We start from the raw sequence: 22405 nt of genomic DNA on the forward strand, positions 1-22405 counted from the left end.
GTTGTTTTTTACCTTGTGGTGCTCTTTTCTTGGGCAACACATCTTTGTCTCATGTAAAATGCTTTTGAACATTCTCTGGTTTCAAAGGAATTTGCTTTGTTTTATGAGCTCATGACGGTGGAACATTGCTCTGTGGTATTAACCAAAATTAACTATCTTGGACCAATGGAACTATTGTACAGTTCTTTCAACTTGGCCAATATTTTTTCAATGAGAAACAAGGAATTGTAGTGAGATTTTATGAAAGGAACAGTTGTACAAGTATATCTTCAGTAAGTATACTATAAAGCAATTTAAAATATTCTGGGCAGAGAGGGCTGCTGGTTTGAAGTAGGGGTCAAAGACTGAACAGCCCTTATGACTGAACAGCCCTTTCTCAACAGAGGGGGAGGGATATGTTACCATCTGTTTCCTGTTTGCAACACAGTCCTTTCAGCAGTTCCAAGAAGGTTTCACAACCATTTGCACTGCTCAGGTGACCCTGCAGGCACAGATAACTTCCCAAGGAACCTCAATGACTCTCAGAGAGCTAATGACCCACATTCAAAGTGCTAACAACCAGATGACCAGTCGTTAAAATCCTTCCATCCCCAGCATTCAGTCAGCACTGAAGAAGCTTCTTGGATGTGAAGTAAAATGTCTTCAAGGAAAAACAAAGAAAGTCCAGTTACTTTTTGAAAAAGTACCTTTGCAACAGGCAATATAGTGTGAAAATTATTCTTAACTTAAGGTAAGGTAAAGGTTCCCCTCGCACATATGTGCTAGTTGTTGCCAACTCTAGGGAGCGGTGCTCATCTCCGTTTCAAAGCCAAAAAGCCAGCGCTGTCCGAAGACATCTCCGTGGTCATGTGGCTGGCATGACTCAACGCCAAAGGCGCACGGAACACTGTTACCTTCCCACCAAAGGTGGTCCCTATTTTTTCTACTTGTATTTTACGTGCTTTCGAAACTGCTAGGTTGGCAGAAGCTGGGACAAGTAACGGGAGCTCACCCAGTTACACGGCAGCACTAGGGATTCGAACTGCTGAGCTGCTGACCTTTTGATCGACAAGCTCAACGTCCTAGCTCCTGAGCCACTGTGTCCCTCTTAATTTCTTAACTTACAACTCATCAATTATGATTGTCATGTGGAACTAGGGTACTTCTTTCTTTGCTATCATTTATTTTATGTAAAATAAGTCTTTGTTAGTAATCATTGTCTCTTTGACAGATTTATATACAATCTCGTAGAGATACTCTAATATAGAACACATTTTAAATGATCTTTTGTGTCTCTTCTATCACAGACAAAAGCCTTCTCTATATTAGTTTATTTTTTTAAATGCTACTGGCCTTTTTTTCTCCAGAACATAAGACCATCATATAAATGTTTCTGATGTGTGTTTTATGACTCTTGTCTTTCTGATTCTATTTACCTATTTGAACACAATGAAATTTCTTACTGATTAACATTTCAGCAAGGCCCTAAATGAATCTTACAGATTTTTTATCAAAATACATTTGACTATTTGCAGACTGTTTTTAAGAATTAAAAAAAAATTTTTTTTAAACACAGAAGCACTTTTTACTCTGTCTTTCCATGCTTTGGCCTTTAACCAAGGTTTGCTTGATCAGAAACAAACAAATTGTATGTTGTTTCTCCTCAACTTTATTTTAATACTGTTTATGGACTACTGTACTGACTTTTATTATCTATATTACAAATTCTTTTAGGTATATATTTTAGACAAGTTTAGCATATTACATCCCTTCCCATAATAGATTATTTCAAAAATCTAGCATACATGTTAGCCAATTCATCTAGTCTAAGATATATCTTAATTATGCTTTATGTTCAATTTGGTCTCACTTCTGTCCATATCTCAAAAGTTATTCTTTTTGAGATCAAGCATTAATTTTATGACTATTTATATTGAAGATGATTCACTAATCATTGATAATGCCAGTTAAATTTTGATATAATTTGGAAGTATACCAACTAAAGCTTTGGAAGTATACCAACTAAAGCTTCAATCTGAAAACTGTTTCTCAAGAAATATATGAGAGTTGGAGAGGGGTTGGTAAATGGGCAGAATTGTTTCGCATGCAAGCCCATTTTTCAGGTTATTCATCAATTAATTTTTCATAGTATCAATTAAAAATTTTCTTCTCTAGTAGATAGTTTGAATGCACCCTAGATGAAATCCAAAGCAGAATACATTTTTCTGTAACATCCTATATTACTTTTTAGCAGACCTCTGTTACAAGGTAACAAGGAGAATACAAGTTATCAAAACTTTTCTCCAGCTGCTTGAACAGAATTCAAATATTTCATCTACAAACATGACTAATACAGGGTGAAAGTTGAACTTCCTTATCCGACATTTTTGTTGTTATTAAATCATGTGTCTGCTAGTTTTCTTCAGAAGGATAAAGTAACACAGTAGGATAAAATGAAGAAGATGATGCCTTTTTTCTCTTGAGGAAGGAGATGCCACAAGTTGTTGAAAAATAACTATGCAACTTACATTAGTTTCATTTTTTTAGTCAACTATTTGTCTGTAATCATTTTTTTCCTGTCAATTATTTATTCTGCATATTCCTTTGTGTGAATCTTTCTCATTTTCTGAAATCCTTTTTACTTTTCAACTTACTAAAGAACGTACATGTATGAATCAGCTGACACTTTAAAAAGTAAAATATATTTATTTTCTCTCCAAAGGGTAAATTGTAAGCCTATGACTGATACAGTGTTTACATTTGAGTGGTGGCCCATGAGTCTGTGCTTGGCCTGTTAAGCTTTTTCAGATTCAAAGCAGGAAGTTCTTGAAACTTCTTACAGTTATTTCAATGAACCTATGTTTGAAATTTCTATATGGAAGAAAGTTGTTCCCATCAACATTTTACGTATATTAAGTTACACTGTGGCTTAACTACTAACATGTCTATATCATATTCTGCATGTGGACATATGAAAAACGTCTGCATCTCAAAAAAAGAGTCACTACTGATTTATGTCTTTGTGAATTTATAATTTATTTACTTAACGTATTATAAGCAGATTTGTAAGGCAAAAATTCTCAGATATACAGTAGCACTTAGCAATAGTTATAGCACCTAGCCTTATGTAACCCCTCACAGTGCTTTAAAGCCCTCTCTAAGCAGTTTACAGAGTCAGCATATTGCCCCCAACAATCTGGGTCCTCATTTTCCTGATCTCAGAAGGATGGAAGGCTGAGTCAACCTTGAGCCGATGAGATCCAAACTGCCAAACTGCTGGCAGCCAGTGATCAGCAGAAGTAGCCTGCAGTACTGTATTCTAAGCATTGCACCACCGGGACTCAGAGAGAGAGGGAGAGAGAGAGAGAGGAAAAAACACATAAAACAGTCATTAAAATCAAGTAATCAACTTTTATCTCAGCAAATACTACATAACAAAAAGGCAGTAGTGTCTAAAGTATTGATGGCATAGGAGAGTTAGTCTAACGTCTAATCAAAATTAAAAATTAACTAAATAGAAGATGTTTAAGTATAGATTAAATCTGAAGCATGTGTTTTCTATCTATTATTTACCAACAGAAATTAGTTATATTGTATGCTTGATTACAATTTTTGATTGGAAGTAATCACTGCTTCATATGAAGGACCACTGAGAACTATCTTTCTCAGAAACTTAGAATAAACTCAGTATGGTAACATTGTATGTGTTTCATAGGACAGCCGACTCAGCACTTGCCTGAGCGTTTTGTGTAACCATCAGTTTCAGGCCACCTACGTGAAGCTTAATAAGTCATCTACAAATGCTTAAAAGATGCCATTTGTTTGATCGTATGCTCTTTAATGACCCAGTTTGTCTTCATAGACTTTATTTTTAAAGATCATATTCTTGATCTTGTTATAATTAATCAGCAAGAATTCTCTATAGAAAGCAGCCGGTGACTGCAATGCTGTCATTAGTCCAGTGGATGATGGGTATAAAATTGGTTTATCATCCATATGAGACAGTTTCAGCACTGAAACATTTTTATTTTCTAACTTTGGAAGACAATCCAACAATTTCAGTATATGTTTTATTTGGGTAGGATTTCACAAAAAAGAAACAATGGTTCTTACATATTGTTCTGTCCCCCACCTCAGTCCGGGAGGCATGCAAACTGACCCAATTAGCCAGCAATTTAGTCCACGGCAACTATCAGCTCTGGCAGCAAACTAGCGTCCGTCTGCCAAGGTTTTCTTTATCTCCTTGATGCCGGCGTCGCAGAGCTCGTTACCGGAGCAACCAGGAAGTCAGGAGCAAACAGCAATTCAGGCCAAATGCTCAGTCAGATAGTTCAGCTCAAGTTTTCTCCAGTCTCCAACTCCAGTCAGTTGATTTGTTCGTCACGAAGTAGTATAGCAGCCCCTCCTTCTTTTATACCCTGTGGGGTGTGGCTCCGTGACTCAGCACTTTCTAGGCTTGCCCCACCCCTGCTTCTGTTGTTCCCGCCTCTCTTACCTACGAAACCTGGGATCTAACCAGGACTGATTGTCCACAGCTGGGTCTGGAAGCGTTGCCTGGGCAGGGGGAGATACAGGAGACAGAGGCCTCGTCACCTCCTCCACCTGGCCTGCCTCTGGCTCCTGGAGCTGAGCCAGAGAGGCTGGCCCTGCAGAAGGGAGCTCTGACGGCCCTTCCCCCTCACTCTCTGAGTCACTTTCAGGCAGGGGGAAGGGCCCGAGAGGTGGGGGCTAGAGCCACAACACATATATATTTTTTGCAGAAATTACAGATCACCTTGTTCAATAGCAACTGTAACATGTTTCTCATGAGTTTCTCTACACCAGATATATTTATAGTAATATAAATATATATATATGTAAACAATGTGATATATGTTATACTTCTGATGCATTATTGAAATTTATACCTAGTTCTCTGGCCATTACCAAAGCAATATCACAGAGTGATTGGTATCAATTCTCCAATTAACTGGCAGCACTTTATTTTAAATTTTTTTGCAAAATTTGCCAACATGATATACATAGACAATAGATGAAGAGACATGTTTCTTCAATAAATTCAGTGCTTTCCAAGAATCATTGCTGAATGAATTCAGGACTGTTATTTCAGCTGGTAGTTCTCCAGGAACATTTCCTGTAACAGCTGTCCTCTGTGGACCCAAATATTAGTATGTTGAAGCATGAATGTGGCCATTGCAAAGGCAACTCTTAAATTAACAATTTTAAGCTGAAGAAAAATATATATATATAGGAGATATTTTATATTTTTATTAAGTTCAATACTCATGAAAAAATAAAAAATTGTGATAAAATATTCTTTACCACAGTCCTTAAGATAGTCATAGAAATAGTTTTCCATTTCTTTTTTCCAGGATAGTTTTTGGCCTCTAAATCTATTCTATAATGCTAGAATTACTTAGTGCTATTCCATCCCGTATTGACAACAGTTTACCCTTCATAATGTCTCAGGCCGGGCAAAATAGGCTGGCTATTCAATGATAGTGGCAGTAAGTATTCTGGGTTAATGCAAACCTGGAAAGAGAGCTATATAGATGGAACTCCTGTTTATAAAGTAAATCTAATGTTTTGATGTTAGTTAGAAGAAAATAACTCTCACATCATAACTGCTTCTGTGTTTTGTTTATCTTGCTTCCTTCATTACAGCTTACCTAATCCATGGCATTTTCCTCTGTCTTGGCTAATATTCTATATATGTATATACAGTATGTATGTATTGGTCCACTGAGTTGGAGTTCTAGTGATGCTTCTACATATTGCATGTCTTTGATGATAAATAGTAACTCTTTCTGTAAATTAAATCTTTCTACTGTTCTTGAAAAATTGCTTTCAATCAGTGGGGAGGTTTGTTTTGTTATTATTGTTCCATATATTGTATTATACATGAACTTAAAAATTATTTATAAGAATTAGCTTTTTACTTTGAGTTAAAAATTCTTCATCTTTATATAGTATTTTATTTGACTTCTTAGCTTCTAACTACTTATTCTGTGCTAATCTTGTTATGATATAGTAAAGGTAAGTAATTTCTTGAAACTTTCCTAAAGACTATAGGCACGTGTTCAGCATTTTTCCTCCGCTTCCTTATACTGTGGTTTTGGTTTGGTAAAACTTTTTATTTTAATTTTTATGTTTAACATGAATATTTCATGACTATAGCACTCAGAGTCTCTTTGACTTTAAATGAAAGATGAAAATGGATTTTTAAAACTTAACATTTATCACAGTTGCAGAGTTCAGCTCTATCATAGTTGACCTTTTTGTTAATAAGTATTATATATGCATTATTTTCCATCTCCTTCAATTTCTTAATTTCACCTTACTTAATATTCATTTTTATAGAGTTATTACTTAGCATTTTCAAAATTTAATGGACAAATGTAACTTCAAACCCATGAAAGCAATTTATCATTTTTTTAAAAAATACTTTACTAAACAACAGAATGTAGCTACAATTTGTCTAAACCTCTTTTTCTAATCAGAACTCAGAACAAAGAAAAGAAAAAAATTATATTTAAAATTATAATACAAAAGACATGCACATGTTATTTTCTGTGAAGAGACTTCCATGGAAAAATGGGTTGAGCTAGCAGAATCTTGTATATATTTGTTTTAAAGAAAGATCTATTATATTCAGCCATGTCTCAAAATAGAAACCGTTGCAATGTAGACAAAAATAATCACTTTTCTTTCAATATGTAGAATAACATAAGTGGCAGCCATATTGCTGTTCATGCACCATTTTTGTAATATAGGATTCATAATGTTTTGAATATTCAGAAAAGCATAGGAAATAAAAGACTTCCTTTTCTTGTATTCTATCTCTTGTGCTTTAATACATACTTCTCAAAATAAAGTTTTGCCAGTTGCTTTGCAGTAAGATGCCTAGGATGTTCATGAGGATAGAAAAAGAATGGAAAAAGTTCATTCATGTATTACATTTGGAAATACGTGGGAGACAGGCACTTATTTTTCTTATACCCGAAGTTTATTATATGTGTGTAGCTATTTTGATATAAAGCCCATGCTAATTTAGAAGATAATGGTATACAATATATTAAAATGGAACTGCTAACGAGTAACAGCTTCTTATTAGATAGGGTTTCAGCTTTAAAAAAATCTGTGAAACTCATTTTATCCCATGCAGTTTTTATCACTGCTTCTATGGACAGAAGGTAAAATTTCATAATATTAATCTAATAACTTGATGAGTGGTAAACTATAATTCATTTCTACAATAAGGTTCTTCCAAACAGTTGAGAGATTTTTCATTTTAACAGTAGCTGAATCATCATACAAGTTTCAGCTGTATTGTTGCTATACTATATTACTACTATTTTTTTATTTTGTCCCTTCATTTGCTTCACTATAAATGGACTTAATGCAGGGGTGAAATACTCCCGGTTCGGACCGGATCACCTGATCCGGTAGTGATGGCAGCGGGGGTTCAGAGAACCCGTAGCAAAAATCCCTGCCTCCCCCCATGCCCAGCTGAGCCACGCGATCATCAGAGTTTTTTTGTTTTTTGTTTTACTTTTAAAAGCATTTTTTCTTCGGCCGAAAAAATGCTTTTAAAAGTTAAAAAAAAAAGCCTCTGATTTGCAAACATCTATTCTAGGGTGTGGGAATCCTGTTTTTATATTGTGTTCAAAAACCGTTGATTTTCACTTTGTTATTGTCATTAACATCATCTCATTTTCTGTGTTGTATGATCATATTTGTTTCTCCATTTATCATTTCCCAGACTATGTTTTATTCTTATATTTTCCTGATAGGTCTCTGGCGTAAACACTTTTGATATTGCTCAATTATTTTTTTCATTTCTTCAAAGAAGCCATTTTTTTAAAAATGACACTATCCATCCCAAACAACCCACCTCCACTCTCACTCATGCTTCACAGACACAAACACATTCATACAGGAGAGACATGTATTATTCAAGAATTTTGTTTATAGTAGATCTAGGATACAAAAACCAACCTGCTAGGTTTTAATATTACTTTGATTTTAATAATCCTGGGAAATTTGGGGGTTGGGGGAGCAACAAATCTGAGCCACTTTTTTAATTGAAACTATTATTGTGTAATTATGGTAGGAAAGTTTGTGTTGTTTTTGGTTGTTGTTGTTGTTGTTTGTAATGTAACTTTTTTCCAGGAAAGGACAACCATAAGCCAACATAGGTTGGGACATTGGCTTAAGTTATTTAATTGTAATAAGTAGATTTATGCTAGTCACATAAATTCAGACTGAGGTAGATGTCTCCTTGGGGCAAGCTGCTGTGAAACAGAAGAAAGAGGGATATTTGGTGTGTTTTTTTAATCCATAATTATTTCATCATTATATAAGATGTCTCAAAGGTGCTTTTTCAAAAGGCAACGGGACTGTTTTTTCCTTAAGGAAGAAGAACAAAATGTTTTGCTTCTCATCCACAAGCTTCATCAGTTGTGATGGTGGAACGGGGAGGGGGGGGGATGGAATAATAGATATGACAGTTGAGTTTGTATGGTGGGGGGATGGAATGGTAGGTGTACGTTCTGACCAGATGTTGGTGGTGGGAGAATGGAAAGATTGTATTTCTTTGCAGTCATCTGGTCATTAGCACTCTCCCTGAGAGTTCTTGAGGCCATTTGGGGGTTTATCTCTGCTCTGAAATTCACCTGAATCAGAGTGCAATTGGTTGTGGAACTTTACTGAAACTGCTGTAAGGGCTGTGTTGTAGACTGGAGATTGCAGCACTTTCAAGATTTCACAACTAATTGCACTCTGATTCAGGTGACCCTGTGGGCAAAGATAAACCTCCTAGAAGGCTCAAGAGCTCTCAGAGATAGTGCAGTCCAGATGATTGCAAAGAAATATAATCCTTCTATTGTTGGTCCATCCCCCAGTCATCCGGTCATAACCTAGCCTTCCATCACTCCCTTCCCCCTCCCCCCTCCCCCCTCCCCCCCCCACCCGTTATCACAACTGATGAAGCTTCTTGGATGAGAAGCAAAACAATTTGGTTTTTTTTTCTTAAGAAAAAATGTCCAGTTGCTTTTTGAAAAAATACCTTTGAGACAACTGTGTCTTGAATGACTGAGGATATCCACAGACATTATATAAGGTACAATTTTGTACTCAGAAGTAGCTGCAGAACTACACAGGTCTCCTTATTTTAACCTCAATAATTGTTGGCTTTTCACGTTAAATGTTCTTCATTAAGAAGTAAAACTAGAATCTGGACTTCATACTATAAGTTGCTTCTTTTCTTTTTAGAAGAAACAAATATTTGGAAATGTAGGCTCCACAATTAATAGTACATGCAAAAGTTTTACTCCCTCATTCAGAGATCTTTGAAAAATGTGGTATTGTCTAGCTCCTCTCAACAAAATACAACCTAGCAAGAAACAATCCCACTGAGTATCATTATTATTTATTGCCAAGAAACTAAGATTCATAGAATCATAAAGTTAGAAGGCACGTTGGTCTTCAAATGCAATACCCTGTCCAGAGCAAGAACCCTCCTATCACCCTAGACCAGGGGTGTCAAACCGATTTCATTGGGAGCTGCATCAGGCTTGTGTTTGACCTTAGGGGCTGGGGTGAGCATGGCCAGTTCAACATCACTCGTGTCAGGGGTACCTGTGGTGGCCCGAGCACTCTGCCAGCGAAAACGGCTTCCTGAGCTCCGTTTTCTGCTGCAACAGCCTCCTGCAACCCTCTTTCCCAAGAGCTCCGAGCTCCATTTTCATTGGCAGAGGCACTACGGACCAGTCCTTTGCTGTTTCCAGGACGGCCCACGGGCCAGATCTAAGCACCCTGCGGGACCAAAGGCCCCTGGACTTTGAGTTTTACTTCCCTGCCCTAGAAATTAGTGCCCAATCCTTGTTTCATCAAGTCCAATGTTAGAGTACCCAAACTTAAGAATCAGATTCTTCCTTTTTTAAAGAGTTCTCACAGTCAGAAAATTGTTCTTGATTTCAAGTTTGGATTCCCCTCTGCAAAACCTCTATACCTTGATCCTTATCCTATTCTCAAATAAATCCAAACCCTTTCCCCAATTATAGCACTTTGTATTTGCTAACATGCTTTCTTTAAGCTAAACATACCCAGTTTAGAATATGTTTAGGTTAATATTCATGCATACTGTAGACATGGTATAGATAATATAATATGCAGAATCTTGGAAACAGAATAAATCAAGTGCCAGTATTCCTTTATTATTCATTAAGCTAGAGCCTCTGAGAACTACTCAAAGCTGTTGTTTCCAGGAGTGCAACTCAACCAGTATATTAAGTAAGAAACAAAAAAGATGTTATGTTTCTCAAAAGTCCTCTGTAAAATTTCCCGGCAGGCCCCAGTTACATCATTAAGTGAATTACTGTGGGTTGTTAAGTGAGTACTTCATGTGACCATGACTTATGACTTCCTATGGGCTTCTTCAATGACTTTGCTTGTGGGAAGCCAGTGGGGAAGGTCACAAATCATAATTGTGATTCTGGGACACTACGATAGTAAAAAAAATCTGGACCAGTTGCCAAGGTCATGTGACTGCAGGGGTATTGTGATGCCCAGAATTTTGAGGACCATTTGTAAGAACCACTCTTCAGCACTGTCATAAATTCTGAGTCGCTGAACAAGTGGTCATTAACCAAGAGCTACCTGTATAGACTAATCAGATATCATGTTTAAGACAAATAATAAGATCAAAGTTTTGAAGAAATTTGTGCTTAGGAAATAATTGATCAAATTTTGAAACAGCTAGAAATGTTAAGTATAGTGTTTATTTTATCTTGTCCTGTTTTAATTGATCTATTATAATCAGCTTCAAGTGTCTATATTCTGTATTTCTGTATTTCATTTTTGAAGTAAAATATAGATTTTATTATATTTTTCTCATTAATATATTTGTAGTAAAAGTAAAGCATAATTGAAATTGAAGATATATGTATATATATATATATATAATTACAGTTCAGCTTCAAACAAAATTTGTATTCTATACATTGGTTTAGTTTCTCTTGTTTATATTTAATTCAAACTGTTAAGCAACAGTTTGTTAAATATAAGTTGTGTAAGAAGATTTTTTAAAATGAATATAGCCTCTGTCTCCAGGTCCCAGGAGCTTACCCACTATATTCCTGTAGTCACTTTATAATGTTTGTTCTGCTTTATCAGTTCTGCCCTTCTCTCTACAGGTCCAATCCAGGTGCAGCAGTAAGGAGAACATCCTCCGAGCAAGTAAGTGTTGCATCTTTGTATTCTTCTGGAATATAATACCTTCATGATAAGGTATAGTTTTGCTGGAATGATTTTGGTGACACCATAGAAAGTGAACTCCTTTTAAAGCTATTTTGTCTAGGCTTTTGTGTCTGCAGAGTACACATGGGTATATGTGAGGAGATCTTAGTAGACAAACTGAAAGATATACAAAATACTGTATCCAGTGGTCATGGACAAATGTTCTATGACATTTGTAAAACCATAAATAAATATATACTAAAATGGAAAATAAATAAAGAAAGAAAGAAAGAGAAAGAAAGAAAGAAAGAAAGAAAGAAAGAAAGAAAGAAAGAAAGAAAGAAAGAAAGAAAGACATCTCCGCCCATCAGGATATGTAGCAGAAATTTCTGGAAATACAGTTTTATGTTACATGCAGAAAACTTGGATACACGTTTCTGACCTCGCAAACAAACCAGAAACTGACATTTATTTTCAGTAAGCTGCATATTAATTATATGTAGTAACAATGATTAATTTTAATTAAGATTTACAGAACCAAGTTGCTTTATTATTGCATTTAATGCAGTCATTAAAATGGGTTGTCAGTAATGATAAACTGTGACTGTAATGATAAACTATGACAAAGTTAATGCACCCATGAAACAGTTGTGAATTAAATAATTTATATAAAGCTAATTATCCTTTTAGCTTTGTGACTAGCAATGTTTTTACTGATTCTTATTAGTTAATGCTTCTGTTTTCACTATGTTGCTTTATAATTTGTTATTTTAGTTCTTTTTTTATTAAATCAGTTTGTAATAAATATAATGGAATGAAATTGTTGAAGTTTGGACCACTGAATCTCTATAATAAAAGATATAGTGACTGATTGTAAAAAAGAGAAAGTTTATTTATTTATTTTTATTTATTTTATTTTGTCACAACAATATATGTAGGAATCATACAAAAGATTATATAGTATATAAACATATATGACTAAATATAAGGAGGTATAAGCATATATATAGAAAGAAGAAAAGAAAAACAATAGGACAGGAACGGTAGGCACGTTTGTGCGCTTATGCACGCCCCTTATGGTCCTCTTAGGAATGGGGTGAGGTCGATAGTAGAAAGTTTTTGGATAAAGCTTTTAGGATTATGGGAAGAGACCACAGAGTCAGGTAAAGTATTCCAAGCACTGATGATTCTGTTACAGAAGTCATATTTTCTGCAATCTAGATTAAAGCGGTTGACATTAAGTTTAAATCTATTAGTTGCTCTAGTATTATTGCAATTAAAGCTGAAGTAGTCTTTAACAGGAAGGACATTACAATAGATGATTCTGTGAGTTAAGCTTAGGTCTTGTCGAAGGAGTTCCAAGTTTTCTAAGCCTAGGATTTCGAGTCTGGTAGGATATGGTATTCTATTGTTTTCAGAGGAATGGAGAACTCTTCTTGTAAAATATTTCTGGACACGTTCAATTGTATTGATGTCAGAGATGTGGTGAGGGTTCCAAACAGGTGAGCCGTATTCTAGAATTGGTCTAGCAAATGTTTTATATGCTCTGGTTAGTAGTGTGGTGTTTTGGAAAAGAAGCTACATAAGATTAGGTTTACAACTCTTAGAGCTTTTTGCTATGTAGTTGCAGTGGGCTTTGGCACTTAGATCATTTGACATGAAAACTCCAAGGTCTTTAACGGGATGGGGTCGTCTGTAAGGTAATGTCCATCTAGTATGTACTTAGTTTGGGTTCTTTTTTCCTATATGTAAGACTGAGCATTTGCTGGTTGAAATTTGGAGCTGCCAATTTTTAGACCAAGCGGTTAGATGATCAAGGTCGTTTTGAATGATAGAAGTATTGTCTGTGATGTTAAATAGTTTGACATCATCAGCAAAGAGAACACAATTACTTGAGATATGGTCACAAAGATCATTAATGTATAGTATAAAGACTGTTGGTCCAAGAACGCTGCCTTGAGGAACGCCACTCTTGACAGGAACAGGATTTGATAGAGCATTGCCAATTTTGACCACTTGTTGTCTGTTAGACAGAAAAGCAGATATCCATTTGTGGAGGGGTCCTGAGATGCCATAGGATATTAGTTTTAGGAGAAGTTTATCGTACTACTGAGTCAAAAGCTTTGCAGAAGTCTATGTAGATTGCATCTATTGATTTGCCTTGATCAAGATTTGAAGTCCATATGTTTTTGCAGTGGAGAAGTTGTAAGTTACATGATAATTTTTTTCTGAAACCAAATTGTTTGTTGGAGATTAGGTTGTTTGTTTCTAAGTGTGAGGTAATGGATTGGTTGATGATAGATTCCATGACTTTGCAGGTGACACAGCAAAGGGAGATCGGTCTGTAGTTTTCGACTAAGCTGGTGTCTCCTTTTTTGAAGATAGGGATGACTGTGGCTAGTGACCAAAGTTTGGGAAGAGAACTGGTAGTGAAAGCTTTATCAAAGATAATACTTAGGGGTTCTGCTATATTAATGGAAAGTTTTTTTAAGAAGTATGCACACAGTTCATCAGGTCCAATAGATAGCCATGGTTTTAAGTTGTGAAGAGCTTTTCCAACGTTGTCTTCTGTGAAATCTATATGAGTTAAATCATCATAATCATTGCTGGTATGTTTGTGGAAAGTCGGATATGTGTTATCGGAGTTAACAAAAACTGATCCAAAGAAAATGTTGAAGAGGTTTGCTTTAACTGTTTCGTCATTGCATTCTTTGTTGTTAGAATCTTTTAGTGGTGGGATGGATCTAGAGTCTTTAAGTTTATTGTTAACAAAATTATAAAAGGCACGATTGGAATTTGTGCGCATAAGATTCTCTTCTTGCTTGGTGTGGTAATTTGTGCATTCAGTTTTTATTTGGTTGCATATATTTCTGTAGCGGTTTTTGAAATTTGTAACATAGCCTTTTTTGTTTCTTTTCCAGAGGGATTTTTTTTTTGATTGAAGCTTTTTTATTGATATGGGTAGTTTGTTTTTCTTGATCATGGTAGTCATTTGTGGTACATATAGTTTAATGACTCTATTGATTTCAAGTAGGAAGACTCTATAGTGGTCTTCAGCGGTTATGCAGGTTGCAAACAAATTTTGCCAGTCCAGAAATGAAAGATCGTTGTTTATAAGGTCGTAATTGGCTTTTTTGAAGTTGTAGTTGGGAGTACTGTTGTTATGACGATTTAAGTATGGACGTATATTGAGACGAAAATCAATCATGCAGTGGTCACTGTTGGAAAAACAGTCCACTGTTTTTAATTTGTAGTCCGTAAATTGAGTTTGAATTGTTGCAGAAGATGAGATCAAGGCAGTTGTTGAGTCTTGTATTGTTAGTTACAAGTTGTTCAAGACCTAGGTTTGTAACAGCGTTGTATAGTGTAGTATGGATTGGGTCAGTTGAACATTCATTAGTTGTCCAGTTAATGAGAGGTAGATTTAGGTCACCCAGGAAGATGAGAGGATATGGGCAAGAGGTAGCCCATGTTAGCATTGAGGTTAGCATATTTGCATGGGTAATGTCATAGTCAGAGGCTCTGTAGCATAGTAAGAATCGAAGAGTAGTGTCAAGTGATAGGTCGCATACAATAGTTTCAGGAAGAGAGAGTTTATGTGCTACTTGGATATTTTTTAGATTCAGTGACTTTTTGTAAAAGATAGCCACTCCACCACCTCTTCGGTTTTCACGATCTGATCGATAGACTTGATATTCTTTGTTTGAGATAATGGAGTCAGGAAGGGATGAGTTCAGCCATGTTTCACAAACAAAAATGATATCAAATGTGCCACTGTTTAATAAGAGGATAAGTTCAGGTAAGTTAAATATTTAGGAATAGAATTCCTAAGATAAAATTCTTATTATCTGAGCAAAGTGTTATAAGTTTATACCTAGCTGACAGAGTGAAATGTGATGACCAGATGCACCAACACAATGAGATCTCTTTTATGTTAATACAGTAAATGCAAGAAAGTAGTCACAAATAATCAATGAAAGATAATTCCAATAAAGTAGATACAAGTAATCAATTTTCAATAATCAATTTTCAAAATATTTATGAAATACTATTAATATAGATAATAAAAGGTGACCTAATTTGAATAATTTAACCACAGAAGTTTTTCAAATTTCTTTCTTATGTCTTTTTTTAGACAGAGCTATTTCCCAAATTTGGATATCATGCATCTAATGAAAATGTATTTTAATTTTCAGTGTTTTAGTATAACAAATCCAACAATCATTGCCTCACAAGAATTGAATCAATTGTTTATGTTACATTAATATTAGCTATAGAAATAGCTAACGTTTTAAGAAATATTGCAAAAAACTAAGAACAGGATTTATATAAAAGTTACCGTATATACTCGAGTATAAGCCGAGTTTTTCAGCACGTTTTTTGTGCTGAAAAACGTCCCCTCGGCTTATACTCGGGTCTATACGGCTTATACTCGAGTTTTTTGTTTTTTTTTTAAGCCCCTCGGCTTATACTCGAGTATATACGGCTTATACTCGAGTTTTTTTTTTTTTTTAAGCCCCTCGGCTTATACTCGAGTATATACGGCTTATACTCAAGTTTTTTTTTTTTCTTCTTTTTTTCACATTTTACCGGACGGCGCGGGGAAGCCCTGCCGGTGCAGTGAGAGGGCGGGCGGGGGCCGCCAGCCTTCTCAGCTGAGGGAGGGAGGGTTTCCCCAACCGGTAGGTGCCTCATTTCCCACCCTCGGCTTATACTCGAGTCCCCAGTTTACCCCAGTTTTTGGGGTAAAATTGGGGACCTCGGCTTATACTCGGATCGGCTTATATTCGAGTATATACGGTAGTTATTATTGAGCAATGTTGTGCTTCAAAGTTTAGTGATCATAGTCTAAGAAATACATTTCTTGATTTTTTATCAGCAACTATGACTGATATCTTCAAAGGCAAGATCTTTTGGTACACAGGCCATAGCAATTGAGCAGGCACTGACTGATTAATTTTATACCCTGTCTTTATAGCCAAGCATCCTGGCTTCTCTTTGGTCTTTAGCTGCACTGATTTGCAATTGGTGCAGGTTGATGAGTGCTGGTCTCTGATTATATTTTGTGCCTAATCTTGATTGGTCACTTTGGTGGTCTTGGTTTCAGATTGGTCCTTTGTTCATTTCAATTTCTAGTTGATCATTTTCAGAGTCCAGATTCCTGATTGTTTTGTTTTGTTTTATTTTGTTCTGGGTTCAAGTTGGTTAGTCTGAGCTACTGAGTCTGATTGGTTTCTTATCCAAACAATTTCTGATTTGTCCATTGCCACAATCACTAAATCCTGAAGTCCAACACTGTCCAACAAATAGCATACACCAGTATAATTATCAATTATTCTTTAATGAATGTATTAGTTGCTCAACTCCAATAGATTCTGGGTAAATTGAATAATTCTGTCAATTTCTTCAAAAATTTAAACCAAAAAGGTGCATTACTATGAAAAAAATGTAATATATACCCAACTTACATGTTAATTAAAATAATGTGAACTCAAAAGATTACAATCCATGTAGTAAAATTTTACTGGAGTATAATTCAGTATGGGTTATCTTCATGGTGGCCTATCAGAATTGATAAATACAATTTTATGTTGCTAAACATGGAGGTGAAGGGGCTGGGAAGTGGCTCAGGCTGCTAATGCAGTCTGTTATTAACACACAGCTGCCTGCAATTACAATTACTGCAGGCTCGAGTCCCACCAGGCCCAAGGTTGACTCAGCCTTCCATCCTTTATAAGGTAGGTAAAATGAGGACCCAGATTGTTGGGGGGGCAATAAGTTGACTTTGCATATAAATATACAAATAGGATGAGACTATTGCTTTACACAATGTAAGCCGCCCTGAGTCTTCGGAGAAGGGCGGGATATAAATTCAATATTTTTTTTTAAAAAAGGTCAATAATGTTAAGAGCCACGATGGTACAGTAGTTAGAACCAGTACTGTAGGCTACTTCTGCTGATAGCCAGCTGCCTGCAATTTGTCTGATCAAATCACACCAGGCTCAAGGTTGACTCAGCCTTCCATCCTTCTAAGATGGGTAAAATGAGGACCCAGATTATTGGGGGCAATATGCTGCCTCTGTAAACTGCTTAGAGAGGGCTGTGAAAGCATATAAGTATATAAGTATATAAGTCTATTGCTGTATACTGCCTCTTCCCAATTACATCTGCCCATCCCACCAGATCTGTCAGAGAAGGCATGCTGTGGGTCCCATGAGTCAGAGAACATCACTTCTCTGCTGTAGCATCTGCCTTAAGGAAACTCCCCCCAGAAGTAAGGTTAACTCCCATCCCCCTTACCCAGTGATGGGATTCAAATAATTTAACAACCGGTTCTCTGCCCTAATGATTTCTTCCAAAAACCAGTTCACCAAACTGCTCAGAAAGTTAACAACAGGTTCTCCCGAAGTGGTGCAAACTGGCTGAATCCCACCACTGCCCTTACCTAAAGGGGGATGGGAGTTTCTCCTAAAACTTTTTAGTTTATTTAGATTTTAGTTTCTCCTAAAACTAAAATCCTACGGCATCTCTGGACCCCTACACAATTGGATAACAACACAATTGGATAACACAATTATCCAATTATGTTACACAATTATCACAATTAACACAATTATCACAATTAACACAATTGGATAACACAATTATCCAATTGTGTTATCCACAATTGGATAACACAATTGGATAACCCCTCCACAATTGGATAACAACACAATTGAATAACACAATTAGATAAAAGCGTTCCTGTCAAACAGACAACTAGTGGTCAAAATAGGCAGTGCCCTATCAAATCCTGTTCCTGTCAATAGCGGCGTTCCCCAAGGCAGCGTTCTTGGACCAATATTCTTGATATTATACATTAATGATCTCTGTGATCATATTATAAGTAATTGTGTTCTCTTCGCTGACGATGTTAAACTTTGTGTCAGAATGGTCAAAAACTTGACAACTCCAAATCCCAACCAGCAAATGCTTTTTCTTACACATTGGAAAAAAGAATCTGAACACTAAATACAAGCTCGATGGACATTACCTTGTAGATGACCCTCACCCCGTCAAAGACCTTGGAGTTTTCATATCAAAAGATCTAAGTGCCAAAGCCCATTGCAACTACATCGCAAAAAAGGCTTTAAGAGTTGTAAACTTAATCATGCATAGCTTCTTCTCCAGAAACACTACACTACTAACCAGAGCATATAAAACATTTGCTAGACCAATTCTCAAATACAGCTCGCCTATCTGGAACCCATACCTCATTAATACAATTGAGCGTGTCCAGAAATATTTTACAAGAAGAGTTCTCCACTCCTCTGATTACAACAAAATACCTTATGTCACCAGACTTGAAATCCTGGGTTTAGAAAATTTAGAACTCAGCTGCCTTCGACATGACCTGAGTTTAACTCATAGAGTCATCTGTTACAATGTCCTTCCTGTTGAAGAATACTTCAGCTTCAATCACAATAATACACGAGCACACAATAGATTTAAGCTTAATGTGAACCGCTTCAATCTTGATTGCAGAAAATATGATTTCAGTAACAGAGTTGTTAATGCCTAGAATGCACTACCAGACTGTGGTCTCTTCCCCAAATCCCCAAAGCTTTAACAAAAAACTATCTACTACTGACCTCACTCCATTCCTAAGAGGTCTGTAAGGGGCGTACATAAGAGCACCAACATGCCTACCGTTCCTGTCCTAATGTTCCCTTGATTGTATCCAATTTTGTATAGTTATTACATACTTATGCTTATATATGGTATAGTTATTTCATGCTTATGCTTATATATACTGTTGTGACAAATAAATAAAATAAATAAATAAAATAAAAATAAAATTCTGCAGGCTCCTCAAAACCTGGCTATGCCTTCAGGCCTCAGAAAACTGGGGAGATCTTTTGATGACCCGATTATTGTAGCTTACATCATCCTCTCTTGCGTTTGTATTTTTTATAGTTTTTAATAATGAATGTTTTATACGTTTATTGATTTTAATACCAAAGTTAAATAATTTTATTCAAGGGGCCCATAACATAAGCCTCTGGGTGTTATAAATACCTCCGAGAAGAATATTTAGAAACGCTCAATCATTTTCTATATTGCTAAAAGAAAAAAAGGCTGTGTGACAACATTGTTTTACAGAAAATAAACAGCCTCCTGGCTCTAGTTCCTAGTAAGGAAAAGAATTACCTAATCAGCCTATATAGAAAGCCCACTGCCAAAACCTCTTTATTAAAAGATGGCCTCATCTGAAACAATCAGATAACTAATGGTCAGTTATCAACATTTGCTAAGAATTACATAAAACTATATTTTTAACAAAGATTGCCAACTGCAACCCAATTTTCTCACCAACCAACTCCAGATCATATATTACAGTCTACAAAACTAGGTCTTTAAAGCTCTTTCCAAAATGCAGGCAGGGTTGGAGTACCTGGAATGTGTGTGTGGTGGGGGGGGGAGCAACTCCATAGGGCAGGCACAGCAACAGAGTAAGCAACAGAGTAAGCATGTCTCCTAAGTGCCACTCAGTCAGATTTTAATTGCTTTTATTTAGATGATAAATAAACACAGGAGAAGGTCCTTCTAGGGTGCCCTAAAGTGAAAGAAAATAGATACCTTAGATAAAGCTACTGAAACTCACAATCACATTAGCAGTTTGGTCTAGCAATTAAGACACCAAACTAGAAACCAGCAGAGTATGAGTTTTATTCCTGTTTTAGGTTGGGTGATTTTGGGCCAGGCACAACTCAACTCACAGGGTTGTTGGTCTGTGAAAAATAGAATGAGAAAAGACTATTAGGTATGTTTGCTTCTTTGAGTTTGAGCTTAAAAATTTAAACAAACAAACAAAAACCAAGCAGGCTGTATTCAGTTTAAATAAATGGAAGATGTTTCATTTAAGCAAGATTTGAGAAGTTATCTTAGAGCAATCTTCTCTGAATGATATATAATTCCAAGGAAGTAGAGCATTTTCTCATAAAGTTGGAAAATATTTTCAGCTGAATAGTAGAAAAAGAATGGACACTTTAAGAAAAATTATACATTAACAAAATCTGCCGCATATAAAGAAAATCAGTATAAAATGTTCTATAGGTAGCATCTAGCCCCAACAAGACTTGCAAAAATGTACCCCAACCTAAAACCTAATTGCTGGAAATGTAAACAAGCACAAGGTACCTACTTCCATGTATGGTGGCTTTGCCCAGAAGTCAAAAAATATTGGATTAAAATACAAAAATGGTTAAAAGAAATCACACATTGTCAAATAGAATTGAAACCTGAATTATTTCTTCTGGGGGTCATTAAAGGAAAATATCCCAAAAGGATTAAATATCTGATTATTCATATTATTACAGCAGCGAAAATCATACTCACACAAGCTTGGAAAATGTCCACTATACCAACAGACAGTGTAATAATCCGGAAAAGTTTGGAATGTGCAGAAATGGACAAACTTACTATAGATAATGACTCGGAATACTACTCAACTTGGGAAAATTGGTATCAATGGATAGAAATTAAAAATAGGAAATGTATAGAACAAAATAAGATATAAATTGTGTTTACATATGTTGGATTAAGTAGGAATATTTGGGAATATATGAAGAAAGTTAAGAATTGTGTACTGTCAGATTGACGTTGAATTGTAGAATTATTACGGATGTATTTTTGTTATAGACGTATTTTTATTTGTATTTTAATATTTTAAATGTTAATAAAGGTTATTAAAAAAAAGAATGGACATTTTAGAAAAATTCAATTTGTAAAAAATATTGTTTTAATATGTGTTTTAGTTTGATGTGCTAACCATGGTGTCTAATGAGTTCTACAATTGTTTGATGCATAGCCTAGGAACTTTCCTAAGTAGGGTAACATTTTCTGTGAAAAATATGTAAAATAATCAAGCATATTGCAGTTGCCCCTTGGGGTTTGATTTTTGGAACACCCTGTACAGGTAGGCCTCGACTTACAGCAGATTGTTTAGTGACCGTTTGAAGTTACAATGGCACTGAAAAAAATGACTTATTACTGTTTTTCACACTTACGACCATTGTAGCACCCCCATGATCACGTGATCAACATTCAGATGCTTGGCAACTGACTCATACTTATGACAGTTGCAGTGTCCCACGGTTATATGATCACTTTTTGCAACCTTCTGACAAGCGAAGTCAATGGGGAAGCCAGATTCACTTAACAAGTATGTTAAGAACTCAACAACTGCAATGATTCATTTAACAACTAAGGCAAGAAAACCGTAAAATGGGGCAAAATTCACTTAACAACTGTCCTGCTTAGCAACAGAAATTTTGGGCTCAATTGTGTTTGTAAGTTGAAGACTACTGTATAGAGAAAAAAAAATGTTCCTTTTTTTGGCCATAATTCTCAGAAATATCAAGTAATAAGAAAATGGTTTTATTTATAGAAAAATGTGAGATATTGTTCCTCAAAAAGAGTCTCAAATTAACAAGATTATTCAATTTATTTATTTATTAACTATATATATATATGTGTGTGTGTATATATGTATATATGTATATATGTATATATATATGTATATATATTTGTTTTCTGAGGTTTTCACGGGTGTTTGTATGTAGGTCTTTGGTTGTTCGGGTTTTCTCCCGTGTAAAAAAGAACAGCTGCGATCACACATTGCTCCCAGAAGCACAAAGCTGAAGCCTGAAGATGACGAATGAGACTTTGTCGAAACGTTGCCAAGACATTTCCAATTTTACACGGGAGAAAACCCGAACAACCAAAGACCTACATATGTATTTATACACACACACATATATATGGCCCATCTCACCTAGAGGCAGAAATAACCAAGTAAACTGGGTAATTAATTGAACTTCGTATATGTAAATAATAAATTGGATGGAACAAATTTGTTCTTGAGATAGACTATTTTTAATGTCTTACTCTGAACAGTATTTTCATTCCCCAAAGGTTATAAAATATTGGTTTGATACAAAGTATTGTTTAGATGAGGAAAATGATATAAATGAAATCAGCAAAAAGGTCATGTCATGATCAGGTGACCTCAGGACACTGCAACCAGTGTAAAATGAAGCTGGTAGCCAAGGCCTGAATAGCAATCATGTGACCATAGGTACAAGTAGTAATTCACTTTTCCTAAGATCATAATTTCAGGCAGTTGTAAATTGAGAACTACCTGTAT

At 35.7% G+C, this 22405-nt stretch overlaps 1 protein-coding gene across 10 annotated transcripts in view; it reads left to right on the plus strand.

The window, feature by feature from the left end:
• The window catches only part of GPHN (gephyrin), a 252172-nt gene that overhangs the window by 191198 nt on the left and 38569 nt on the right, over nt 1-22405 (plus strand). For all 10 annotated transcript variants that reach the window (XM_058161861.1, XM_058161864.1, XM_058161862.1 and 7 more), the window contains one exon: nt 11175-11217. In XM_058161861.1, coding sequence (XP_058017844.1) covers nt 11175-11217 — 43 coding nt within the window. The remainder of the gene's footprint in view (nt 1-11174; nt 11218-22405) is intronic.

This window comes from Ahaetulla prasina, chromosome 1 (genome assembly GCF_028640845.1).
Source record: "Ahaetulla prasina isolate Xishuangbanna chromosome 1, ASM2864084v1, whole genome shotgun sequence".
Classification (NCBI taxonomy): Eukaryota; Metazoa; Chordata; class Lepidosauria; order Squamata; family Colubridae; genus Ahaetulla; species Ahaetulla prasina.